This window comes from Dama dama, chromosome 11 (genome assembly GCF_033118175.1).
Source record: "Dama dama isolate Ldn47 chromosome 11, ASM3311817v1, whole genome shotgun sequence".
Classification (NCBI taxonomy): Eukaryota; Metazoa; Chordata; class Mammalia; order Artiodactyla; family Cervidae; genus Dama; species Dama dama.
Genome location: NC_083691.1, coordinates 98,957,930 through 98,971,262, shown reverse-complemented (window position 1 = coordinate 98,971,262; position 13,333 = coordinate 98,957,930). Strand labels below are relative to the sequence as shown.

The 13,333-nt window shown below is 49.0% G+C and overlaps 1 protein-coding gene across 1 annotated transcript in view; it reads left to right on the top strand.

Moving 5' to 3' along the window:
• CNGA3 (cyclic nucleotide gated channel subunit alpha 3) overlaps nucleotides 1–8,518 on the top strand; it is a 37,467-nt gene extending 28,949 nt beyond the window's left edge. The window contains exons 6-9 of the mRNA XM_061156330.1: nucleotides 2,618–2,683; nucleotides 3,965–4,072; nucleotides 5,238–5,344; nucleotides 6,932–8,518. Of these exons, the coding sequence (XP_061012313.1) occupies nucleotides 2,618–2,683; nucleotides 3,965–4,072; nucleotides 5,238–5,344; nucleotides 6,932–8,322 (1,672 nt within the window). The 3' untranslated portion in view covers nucleotides 8,323–8,518. The remainder of the gene's footprint in view (nucleotides 1–2,617; nucleotides 2,684–3,964; nucleotides 4,073–5,237; nucleotides 5,345–6,931) is intronic.
• Nucleotides 8,519–13,333: the final 4,815 nt, after the last annotated feature.

Here is a 13,333-nt window from a genome sequence, read left to right as displayed (position 1 = left end):
CCAGCACCCTCTGTTGCTATGTATCTGAAGGTGCAAAGCTGGGGTCCATTTACTGAGCAGTGGATCTTCTCCTTCATGATAAGAATGTGCTTTTCATTCTACGTCCTCAAGCTCCTGTGTGCCAGGGGAATGCTCTTGTCTTAAGGCTAATTTGGGCCTCTTTGGAGGACATGATCAGGATTTAATCAGTGGAAAAAGGAAATTTAAATATTTCCAGAGAACAACCTCTTGAAACACTGGCCCACTGCGATTGCTTCCTATCACCTGATGCTGAGCTGGCAGAGAAGTTTGATGAGTGATTCTGGCAATGCCATCCAAAAACCTTTGGGCTTTTGGGAGCGTGTATGTGTGTGTGACTGTTTACATGTGTGAACACATGTGCATGTGTGCCCCGTTCTCCAACCCTCCTTTATGGAACACCACGGGGATAGGTAGGGAAAGGGGGGGTGCGTTTCAGTTGGAGCCTAGGAGGACCATATCAGCAAGAAATGCCACTTTCTTGACCTCCAGTTGACAGAGAGCTATGCCAAGGCTTTTTCTTGTTATTTCCCTTTGTTCTGATAGAATTTTTGTTTCTGTTTCCCTCTGTGAACATTAGTTGCACTGGGGGTTTTTTTTTTTGTTGTTGTTGTCTTTTAAATTTATTTTTTTAATTGAAATAAGTTTACAATGTTGTTTTAATTCTGGTATACAGCAAAGTGATTCAGTTTTATATATTTATATATTCTTTTTCAGACTCCTTTCCATTGTGGTTTATCACAGAATATTGAGTATAGGTTCCTGTTCTATGCAGTAGAACCTTGTTCTTTATCCATGCTATATATATTATAGTTTGCATCTGTTAATCCCAAACTCTTAATCCATTTCTTCCCTGAAGTGAAAAAGAGAAGGGCTTCCCAGGTGGCTCAGACAGTAGTAATGCCTACAGTGCAAGAAATCCAGGTTCAGTCCCTGGGTCGGGAAGATCCCCTGGAGAAGGGAATGGTAACCCACTTCAGCATCCTTGCCTGGAGAATTCCATGGATGGAGGAGCCTGGTGGGCTGCAGTCTATGGGGTCACAAAGAGTTGACCTAATCTCAAACTCCTAATCCATTCCTCACCCTCAGTTGCGTTTTGTTTACATAAAGTGGGACATCAAATCCAGAGACCCAAATGTCAGAAAAGTGAAATGATTTAATCTGCAAAATGATAGCTGTTTCGAAATGTGCTTGATGTCAAGGCAAACCTGACATCAAACACCCTTGAAAGTCCTGCAGTTGAGTAAAGACTCAGGACACCCGACTGGGCGGAGGTCCTGTGGGTGGGTCTCCAGGCTTCTCTGACCTGGGGCTAGGATGTGGGCAAGGATGGGGACGGATGCTGTTGGCTGCAGCAGGCACTGATAAATCTTTTCAGATGGGCTCACACCATGGGTCCAAGGACCAAAGGACAAAACTGAGAACTGTTCCCAAATGGGGCCACCTGGGCACAAAGATGCAGAAGCAATTCTTATGGGCACCTTCCCCGACTCTTCCACCACATTTATGGCATTTTCGCTTAGTCCATGTGTTCTGAAAATTTCTTTCTCCTGATCAAATTGTTCTCAAAGCCACCATCTATTCATAGCTCTGTGCAGGTCCCCTGGGTCAGTGCTGGGTGCATTCCGGGACACAGCTGGATGGCACCGGGTCTTCCCTAGACCTCAGCAGGTTGGCAGCCAGAGGAAAGGCCAAAGCTTGTAACCCAGGCCGCGAATCCTGAACAAGGGTGGCAGAGCCTGGTGTAATTAAACTCCCAGCAGGGCTGTGTGCCCCATGAGCTTGTGGGCAGCTCCCTCTGCTGGTGTCTTGGCATTAAGCCTTCAGCTGCTGAAAGACCAGTGGATTCAAGAGACCAGAGGATGGGGTGACTGTCCTTGCGCTTCTCATTTACCAATTATAACTTTTTGCTTCTACTCAACTTATTAATATGCTCATTGTCAAAAACTTGGGAAACAGAAAAGCACCCACGAGCACACACCCACAAAAGTATACTCTACGTTAATAATCGAACCCCATTATCAGAGAAACCCCTCTTCACATATCAGCAAATATACCTCCAAGTTTTCTCCAGGTCTATGTATTGAGAATATAGATGGGTAGATAAATAGATACATACATACGTACATACATACAGACATGCTAAGTCGCTTCAGTCATGTCTGACTCTTTGTGACCCCATGGACTGGCTCTCTGATTCCCCAGGCAAGAATATTGGCGTGAATTGCCTTTTCCTTCCCCAGGAGATCTTCCTGAACCAGGGATCAAACCCACGTCTTTTATAAATCCTGCATTGGCAGGCAGTTTCTTTACCGCTAGCACCACATACATGCAATATGTTTAAGATATGTACTGGTTAAGAGCATTTGTATCCCAGCTCAGCTACCTGAGAGCTTTGTGACCTTGGGCAAGTTACCTGAGCTCTCTGTGCACCAGCTTCCTGACATTATTATTATTATTATTGAAATGAGCAACCTCGCTTCACCCCAGTGTGCTGGAAAGATGAGTTTCCTGCACCACACCCCCTCCTTTGGTCACTGTGGCCTGCCCGCTCCCCGTGGTATACGAAAATTGCTAAGTGTCACCCTGTGTCATCCAGTGAGAAGGCAAACAAGGAGGAGAAAGAGAAAAAGGAAGAGAAAAAGGAAAATCCCAAGAAAGAGGAGTAAGTACTAAGAGAAACTGCCCCCAAAGAGGGGAAGTTCTGGGGTCACAGCACGCCTGGTCCCTCTCCGGGGAAGAGGGAAAGGCTGACCCGTGGGGCCTTGGGGTCAGCCCTGGAGAGGGGGCTGCTTAGGGCTATGGAAAAGGACTTGGTCTCAGGCAGGGATCAGGCCTGCTGAGCTCATGTGAGGGTCTCATTCTGCAGGGAAAGTCGGGGACCTCAGAGTGGGGCTTGTAGGTAGGCGGGGTGGTCTGCAGCCCCAGGTGAGCAGTTGGGGGCTTCCCTGGGAGCCTGCCCTCTCCCGGGGTGTTCTGTTTGCCCACCAGGCGTCATCTTCATGCTTGGGGTGTGTGGAGCCCCTCTCCCGGGCACTAGAAAATACCATGTCCACAAACTGTAGTTCGAACCCAGTGATGATGAGTGTTGGTGGTTGGGAACGCCCACAGCCCTGTCAGTGAGAAACTGATCTTGCATTTGCTCAGTTGAGGTGAAAGCAGAAAGGCAACCCAGGGTGTCCTCTGGGGCGCAGGGGCAGCTCCGCGGGCCCAGTGGGCATGGTGGGGAGTTGGCGTCGGGGAGGAGGCAGGTGGACCCAAAGGAAAGGTCTCCAGTACCACCTGTAAATTCTAACCCTCCTAAAATCCCGAAAATGAAAGCAGAAAGCACCCTAAGCTATTTCTTCCTCTCAGTCTTGGGCTGACGTAACTGCAGTGATTCCCAGGCTGGTGGTTTTCGGTGGGAGGCAGGACCCCAGTGCTCAGAAGTGAGGCTTTAGAACATCTGCACAAATGCAGTTAGTGAGGTGGACAGAGCACCTTCCTAAAGGGGAGCCCCAGGATCCCAAGGTCAGTCCAGAGAGGAGCTGCCTCAGAACTGCCTGGGGCGATGGTCAAATGCACATTTCCAGACCCCAGCCCTGGAGGGGTCTGGGCGGGCCTGGGAAGCTCCATTTTCCCAAAGCTTCCCTGAGGTGGTTCCAACATCACGGTGCTCCACCTTGCTCCCTGGCACCCTGGAGGGCCTGGATGATACCACAGGGCACGTGGGAATGTCATCACCATGGTTTTAGAGTTACCGTGGCTTCCTGGGGCTGGCAGAGAAGGCCCTCTACAGGGACACCCACATGACCCCCGCTGAGATTGACAGCACCCTATCTGGGACGTCATCTCTTCTGCTGCAGCCCACAGCTGCCCTGGGGTCTGTAAGCTAGACCAGGTCTCTAAACCCCGCCAGAGCTTCCAGACTTCAAACACGCTGTGCTGTTTGTGTGGGCGTTTCCAGGAAGAAGAAGGACCGCGTTGTGGTGGATCCCTCCAGCAACATGTACTACCACTGGCTGACCGCCATCGCCGCGCCTGTCTTCTACAACTGGTGTCTGCTCGTGTGCAGGTAGCGGGGCCGGGCAGCTCGGGACAGAGCTCTGCGGCCCCGGGCGCTACCCTCCAGCTGCATGTGCCTCAGCTTCTCTGCCCACAGTCGCTCAGTGTCCAACTCCCTGCGACCCCCACGGACTATGGTCCACCAGACTCATCTGTCCGTGGAATTCTCCACGCAAGATTACTGGAGTGGGTGGCCATGCCCTCCTCCAGGGCTCTGTCCATAAGGAAGGGCTAACAGAGCGAGCACCCATGGGGACCTGTGTTTGAGATCAAAGCAAAGGTCCTGGCACCCTGGAGCCTTCCTAATTGAGTGGCAGGAGGAAGCTGCAAGAGCGAGATATTGCTCTCCTGAGGGGAAGTGGGAGGGCTGGGTCACTCCTGCGCTGACCTGCAGGGCAGGGGTGTAGGTAACAGGCGGTGTTCTCTGCTGGCTATGGGCTTTGGGCTCTCTTTTTTGTTTTCGATTAATTCTTATTGGCATATAGTATATTTACAATGTTGTATTAGTTTCAGGTATTCAGCAAAGTGAGCCTGTTATATACATACATATATCTACTGATTTTTAGTTTCTTTTCCTATGTAAGTCATACAGAGAGTTGCCTGAGCTATACTATAGGTCCTTATTAGTTGTCTTATTAGTTATTTTATATATAATAGTGTGTATATGTCAATCCCAGTCTGGACCAACCTCCCCCACCGGGGGGCAGACACCAGAGCGGGGCTTTGAGCTTTCTGAGCTGTTTGGGGTGCATGGTGAGCTCCTGTTTTGTAGGGGGCAGATGTGACTTGTTCCATTGTTAATCTCCAGAAGTGGTAGTATCTTTGTTGGCATTTGGCCCCAGAAAGGGCAAGCTCTCAGCCCCTTCATCTGACTCTACCACTGAGGCCTGGAAAAACTGCCCTCCCTCCAGTGTGGGGAAGGGGCCATCATATCACTTACTGTCAAGAGGCAACAGGGCCCACTCTTTGGGGTCAGTCTCAGCTCTTCTTAGGAGCTCTGTGACCTCGAGGCAGAAAAGCTTCTAAGAGCCCGGGTCCCTCATCGAGGCCGGGGTGAGGTGCTGGGGTACAGCCCAGCAGGCCGGGCTGTTGGGATGAACTGAGCCCCAGTTTGTAGCGCAGTGCTGCTGACCACCCCGGCCCTCCCCCACACTGCCCTTCTTGCACTTTTTTAGGGCCTGTTTCGATGAGCTTCAGTCCGAGCACCTGATGCTTTGGCTGGTCCTGGACTACTCGGCAGACATCCTCTATGGCCTGGATGTGCTGGTCCGAGCCCGGACAGGTGAGTGGGCCAGGGCCCAGGGTCGTAGATCCCACAGCATGCAGCAGTGGGGGGGCCTGGGGCCTGTGGGCAGGTTCAGGGAGATCCAGAACAGTAGCCCTTGGGGTTCCTCTTCTTGGAGAGTCTGAAGAGCCAGGGCATGTTACCCATGGCTTTTAGAGTAGGTGTAATGTACAGAAAACCAAAATCTGAAACAGGGCCTAGGAGGGTGTGACTTCCTTCAGATTAAGACAGCCTGTGACCTGGGACCCTCTGCCAGAGTGCTTGTGCAGCAACAGAATACAAAGTATCTATAAGGAATGAAAAATAACTATCCCCATATGCAGACCACCTAAGCCACACCTCCAGCCCAACCCACAGATCCACCCCCACCCCCACCCCACTTAAGAAAGCAGCCCACCTGCAGGGAGCGAGCAAGGACACCTGTTACTCGTTTCACGGCCTAGGGCTGCTGCTGCGCGTCCCAGTAAAGCCTGGCTCAGATTCCTGGTCTGGTCTCTCACCAGTTTCTGTTGGTTAAAGAGCCCAAGGACCCCAGTCAGTAACAAGACCACCTCTAGCCGTGAGCCAGGCCTAAAGCCGCACCCATGCCTCAGTCTCCAAGCTGTGCATCCTTGAGGATCCTCTTTCTGATTTGCACAAAGACATCAGATAAGCTGGCAGAGGCCCTGCTCGTCACTTCCAAGGTTTTGAAACTAAAAACTGTGCCGTGGTTGTGGATACAAACACCACCAGATCACAGCACAACCTTGGGCAGCTTTATAATACACAAAGCATTCCAAGCACGTCTTGTTTTCTTGTGAGAACTGCTGCAGGAGACCAGAAGCGCGGGCGGGATTGTCTCCATCTCACTGCTTGAGAAACCAGGGCCCAGAAGCGCTGAGTGACCGGCCTGTGGGGTCCTAACTCCCCAACCAGGGGTGGAACCCACATCGCCTGCGTTGGAAGGTGAAGTCTTAACCACCAGGGAAGTCCCATGGGCAAGGTTTTAAAAAGACAGGTCATGCCCCATTAGTAACTGGCAAAGTCATTTTACGAGGCCATGACCAGTGTTTTTAAAGTTTTTATTGTTATTATTTTCAAACATATACAAAACTGAGAGAGCACTATTATGAATCCCCATGTACCCTCATCCAGCTCCAACTATTATCAACACTTTGCTAATTTTGGTTCATTTATCCTCCCACACTCTGTTCTTGGACGGAGGTTTTTTAAAGTGAATCTCAGACAGTAACCATGTTAGCATGTAGCTTTAACAAGGACCCATTTTTAAAAATATAACTTCCATTTATCTCTTAAAATTTAATAATCTTTCTTCACTACTATCAAATACCCAATCCACATTCAAATTTACCTAACTGATCTGTATTTTTAATTGAATAAGAGATTAGATGATCTGATAGAAAATACCAGAGCATGTTTCCTGTAATAATAGTGAATATGGTTTTTGGAAATTTTTTTCTATTATATATATATATATATATAATACCACATCTTGTGCAGTCACAAGGTAAAATATCTTTCTGTGGGCCATGATCATACACAGGCAGCCTCTTTGATGCCCATGTGATCGGTCTTCTTCCTCAGGCTTCCTGGAGCAAGGCCTGATGGTCACGGACACCAACCGGCTGTGGAAGCACTACACGAAGACCTTGCACTTCAAGCTGGACATGTTGTCCCTGGTCCCCACAGACCTGGCTTATTTCAAGCTGGGCATGAACTACCCAGAACTGAGGTTCAACCGCCTACTGAAGTTGCCCCGGCTGTTTGAATTCTTTGACCGCACAGAGACGAGGACCAACTACCCCAACGTGTTCAGGATTGGGAACCTGGTCTTGTACATCCTCATCATCATCCACTGGAACGCCTGCGTCTACTTTGCCATTTCCAAGCTCATTGGTTTCGGGACCGACTCCTGGGTCTACCCGAACATCTCAAACCCAGAGTACGGGCGCCTCTCCAGAAAATACATTTACAGTCTCTACTGGTCCACCTTGACCCTGACCACCATTGGGGAGACCCCACCCCCCGTAAAAGATGAGGAGTATCTCTTTGTGGTCATCGACTTCCTGGTGGGAGTCCTGATTTTTGCCACCATCGTGGGCAACGTGGGCTCCATGATCTCAAACATGAACGCTTCACGGGCTGAGTTCCAGGCCAAGATCGACTCCATCAAGCAGTACATGCAGTTCCGCAAGGTGACCAAGGACTTGGAGACACGGGTCATCCGCTGGTTTGACTACCTGTGGGCCAATAAGAAGACAGTGGATGAGAAGGAGGTGCTCAAGAGCCTCCCCGACAAGCTGAAGGCCGAGATCGCCATCAATGTGCACCTGGACACCCTGAGGAAGGTCCGAATCTTCCAAGACTGCGAGGCAGGGCTGCTGGTGGAGCTGGTGCTGAAGCTGCGTCCGGCGGTGTTCAGCCCTGGGGACTACATCTGTAAGAAGGGGGACATTGGGAGGGAGATGTACATCATCAAGGAGGGCAAGCTGGCCGTGGTGGCTGAGGACGGCATCACCCAGTTCGTGGTCCTCAGCGACGGGAGCTACTTCGGGGAGATCAGCATCCTGAACATCAAGGGGAGCAAGTCAGGGAACCGCCGGACGGCCAACATCAGGAGCATCGGCTACTCGGACCTGTTCTGCCTCTCCAAGGACGACCTGATGGAGGCACTCACCGAGTACCCCGAGGCCAAGAAGGCACTGGAGGAGAAGGGGCGGCAGATCCTCATGAAGGACAACCTGATTGACGAGGAGCTGGCCAAGGCCGGGGCAGACCCCAAGGACATCGAGGAGAAGGTGGTGCACCTCGAGGCCTCCCTGGACGCCCTGCAGACCAGGTTCGCGCGGCTCCTGGCCGAGTACAACGCCACCCAGATGAAGGTGAAACAGCGGCTCAGCCAGTTGGAAAGCCAGGTGAAGATGGGCCTCCCGACTGACGGGGATGCTCTGCAAACGGAGGCCAGTCAGCAGTGAAGACACAGGTGTCCGTCTCCTGCCTCCCCGGGTTACGGTCGGTGCGAGGCTGCATGGCACAGGGCCTGGCCAGGATTGAATTCCAGCTTTCCCCACCCTCTGTGAGCTGCGTGGCCTTGGGAGAGAGCCCTGATTTTCCTCGTCTAGATAATGGGACTCTTTTTGTCTGTCCCAGTTAACTGACAGGTTGCTGTGAGCTCCACAAGAAATGCTTCATGAGGCAGGATTTTGTGAAGTGTGAGATGTCTCCAGGCCAAGAATATAAAAATGTGAGCACAGAAGTTTTTTTTTTTTTTTTTTTAAATCCATGGAGAATATTTAGACTCCTGAACTTCATTTTTTTGTAAATGGGAGATTATTTCCTTACCCGCCCCTCCTTCCCCTCACTCCACCACTTCTGGATGAGGGAGAGCTAACAGAAGCTGAGAGTACACGTGGTAACTCACATTGGATACACGAGACAGCTTGGGCATATTTCTGACTTGGGTATCTCCTCGTGTGCTCTTTGATGCCGTGACAGGCACAAAGAATGAAGCCAGGTCATCCCAGCTGAGGCCATTTCAAGTCTGAGAAGCAAATCCAGGTGCTCTGCCATCAATTCCTGGGAAACCAGAATCTGTTTCACGGCAAAGAGCATCTCCATTAGGGAAAGGGACATCTCCTAACTCCCCAACAGGCTTCAAAGACAGCCTCTGTCCCAGTCCCTGAGTTAGGGCCCTGGGGCAGCCTGTTCTGGCCTGGAGGGGAGAGTCGTGTTGAGGGGAAAGTTTCCCAGGTTGGAGGTCTGAATGGGGTCCTAAGGCAAACAAGCTGACCACTAGGACTTTCAAGAGGCAAGACCCTTAGGCCATGTCTTTGCAAACTGTCCCTGCACCCTGGAACAGGAAGCCTCACTCTCCCTTGGAATTATATCCTGAGGCAAAGCTCTTAGACAAAAATGTGCAGAGTGTCGACCTGGCTCTTTTTGTTTAATCCGGTATATAATATTACATTAAGATTTTAGAAGGTATGTATAGATTTGGGTTCTATGACTGTGAATGATTACCTTAATGGTCCATCCTCTGCTTCATACACATTGTAAATTACCCAAAGACAAGTCAGTCTCCTGATGCAGAGAAGCCATATATGCAGGTTTTCCTGCTCCTCTCTCCGAACTCGTCTCCCCTTCTTCCTTCCTTCCTTCCTTCCTTCTCTTCCTCCTCTTCCTCTTTCTTCCTGTCCTCTTTTCTTCTCAGACAAGATGCCCCGTGTCCTTGGGAAACCTTGAAGTCTCTGCGGTCTAATTTATAATCCACATGCTACATAACTGGCCCTAAGGTAGTTCATACAGAAGCTGCTGCCTTTTCAAGTATGCATTTTGGATTTAGATGGGTCTGTTCTGGTTTCTACTATGGATCATTTGACCATTTTAACTTTTTAAAAGAAATTTCAAAGAACTATCAGAGAAAGATGTGATCCAAGCTCTTATCCTCAGCACAATGTAACTAGCAACGTGTTACCAAAATGCACGTATTTTAAAAGCCTTAACTATTAATTTTGCCTACATTCATATTTACACAGGAAAAATAGAGACCTGGATTTTAAAAAACACTGAATGACTCCTGCTTCATGTTTCGTCATAAGGGAAAACTCACATGGTCACATACCCCGGGCTATGTTTCTAGGGCAATGAGCCTGGCTTCCCCAAAGGAAGAGGCACTGGTGAGCAGGTTTCAGACAGGCACCATGTGAGGGGATGTGTACAAAAAGCAGGTGAGGAAAGGCAAACAAAGCTGCGACATTTGTCAGAGTAACTCAAAGCGTTCAGTTATATAAAATGAACATCCCAGGCAGGACGCTAAGCCTAGTGGCATCATTTGTCCCGGGTCGCCATGGGGGAGGTGGTCGGGCAGTCTGGGAAGGCATGGATGTTCAGGAAGCCAGGTGAGCATTTCCCCAGATTTGTCCAATGCTTATGCCCAAGAAGTATGGGTAATAAGTTAGAATATGGGCTTCGGTGTGAGGGGGTTGGGACTGCTCTTGTTCAAGTCATGACTCTGTCCCTCAGGCAGGTTATTTGACCTCACTATATCTGGCTTTCCTCACCCGAGAAATGGGAACTACGTTGCCCACCTGGCAGAGCTGCTGGGAATAAACTTTAAAATTGCACAGTGTAATGAGGATGGCCCTTCAACCTCTTGGGTGCAGAAAATGTCACGTTATTGTCCCAGAGGAATAAATGAATACAGTTTCATCTAGTTAGCTCTTGGCTGCCTAGGTTGCTGGGAAGTTGAGTCTCGGGTTGTTTTCAGGACTTCCATTCACTGTCTTGGAACCTGGGAAAGGGCTTCTGGGCTCCCAGCCCAGCCCGTGTGCTGCCCCTGAAGGCAGTCCCTCTCTCTGCACTGGGTCCAGCATGGGGGTCCACGCCAGGAGACAGCTTCTCTTCGTGCCTTCTGCGGGAATCTAAACTCATGGAGGTGTGTTTGTGTGTGTATATCTGTCGGTCTCAGGAAAAACAGTCTCTGAGACAAGAAAGGAAGAAAATGCTGGTGAGCACCCCTCGACGTACAGACTGATTCCAGGCTCCCTGGCAGAACCCTGGGGAGGGGGGAGCGGGCCAGACCTTGGATGAGTGGGCTGGAGCTTCGGGTCTGAGGAACCCAGCCTGGTAAATGTTCCGATACCGCAAACTTGGAAAGTCTCAAAGCTTCTAGGCCTCAAGGAACCACTCTGATCTGGGCACAGGATATCTTGGCAGTAACCAGCATAAAGACCATCTGAAATTATAGGTAACTCAACTGGTTCAATATGAGAGAAGCCTGCTCCATCCCCCTGAAGCACTAGCCCTCAAATATCTGCTGCTACCAACGCCCTAGGTTAGGCAGGGCCAGAGACCTACTGTAACTTTGTTAAGCAAACTCTGGTCTCTCTGGTCTTTCTGCCAGAGTTCTGTTAAATGGAAGCCAAGGCAGCCTCCTTTTCTGGGTCTGGGGGCCCAGAAAATACCCCAAGGAAGGAAAGGCAAAATGAAAACCGTGAGGAATAAAGCGGAGGAGAAAAATGCTTCTCTGAAGTTCAGGGAGTGATTTTGCCTAGTAAAGTTGACAACTCATACCTGTGATGTTGCAACCCTACTTCTGGCTCCATATTACAGGAAAGCTTCCATATGTGTATACCCAGAGACATACACAAATGCTTACTGCAGCATTATTTTAATTAAAAAAAAGAAAATAACTGAAATACCAGAATCTAAGAACACCCTTGTAGCCCACAGTTATTACATGAGGGGGGGTGGGGCGCCTCTCTCCTTTTAATTTAAAACTGGAAACATCCTGCAATCTCAGCCCTTAACTATGCCTTGGAACTGTATCATGGATCCGGACCTCAGGTATGGACCGAGACCTGACCTTGGTCGTGGACGATGCATCTGCACCTCGCATCTTAACAGAGATGTTGGACATGGATCTTGGACCTAGATGTGTCTACTTTTTTTTGACATGATGGTGGAAATGACAGTCAGGGTCAGGAAAAGGTTGAAGTGAGGGTGATGGCAGTTATAACACTGAGAGTGAGACTGAGGGTATCAGGGTGAATACACAGAAGCTGATGAGGCCAGGAGAGAGTGACGGTGAGGCTGAGGTGTGGAGCAGGAGCGAGCGTCAGACTGAGGGTCAGACTGAGGGGAAGAGTAAGACTGGGCCTGGACGTGAAACTGGCCTTGAGTTTGAGGATGAGGACCGGGGTGAGAGTGAAGATGAAGAACATGATGACTGAGTCCTGGACCTGGACATGGACCTTCAGCCTACACTTGGACATTGGACCTTCATCTTTGACCTGGATTTGCCCAAGTTCTTACAGTTCACTAGACCAGCCAGTGGCCAAGACAGAAGAAAGCTAACTGATTATTCATTGTTTTAATTATGTTTTCTTCATCCAACCCAATGAGAATTATGGCTTCAATGTTAAAAATAATCAGTATTTTAACTGTCAGTCCATTTTGAGGTCCTGGGTCCTGAGTATTGATTCCTCCCCACACCCCCAACATTTTCAAACATGTAGCAAAATAGAAATAATTATGTGGTTAAACAACAATATACCCACCACCTAGATTCTACCATTTATAATTTGCTGTACTTATTTTATTACTATCCATCTATCCCTTCTTCTATCCATCCATTAATGTGCCTAATTTTAAAATACATTTCAAAGTAAATTGCAGCTGCCATTATTCCTCCCAAATACTTCAACATGTGTATCATCAGAGTTTTGTGCTTATAGGTTTTTTTTTTCCTATTGAGGCAAAATGCACATGTGAACTATGAAGTACACAATAAGTCCATGTCCTCTGAGTTTTGATAATTGTATACCCTGCAACAGATGTAGAACATTACCAACACTCCAGAAAGTTCCACACTCTCCTTCTCAGGCAATCTCCATTCCACTCTCAGAGGCAACCACCATTCTGAGTTGTTTCTCTCATAGGCTGATGGTTTTTGAAAATAACAGAGATTTCCCTGGTGGTCCACTGGCTGAGACTTCTTCCAATGAGGGGGTGTGGGTTCAATCCTTGGTTGAGGCGCTAAGATCTCACATGCCACTTGGTCAGTAAACCAAAATGTGAAACAGAAACAATACCGTAATAAATTCAATAGTGACTTTAAAAATGGTGTACATCCAAAAAATCTTAAAAATAATAAAAATATCTAACAAAAGTTTTGTACTAGCCTGTTATAATATATCAGTGGTCATGGCTCTGAGTGGCTCTTTGTGAATGGTGATGGCAAGTGAGACACAGGATGGACCAGGCCCTGATGGCTCAGCAAGAGGATCTTGCGTTGCTGATGTTGCTCTTCAGTCCCTCAGTCGTGTCCAACTCTGCAAACCCAGGGACTGCAGCACGCCAGGCTTTCCTGTCCTTCACTATTTCCTGGGGCTTGCTCAAACTCATGTCCATTGAGTCAGTGATGCCATCCAACCATCTCATCCTCTGTCGTCCCCTTTTCCTCTTGCTTTCAATCTTTCCCAGCAT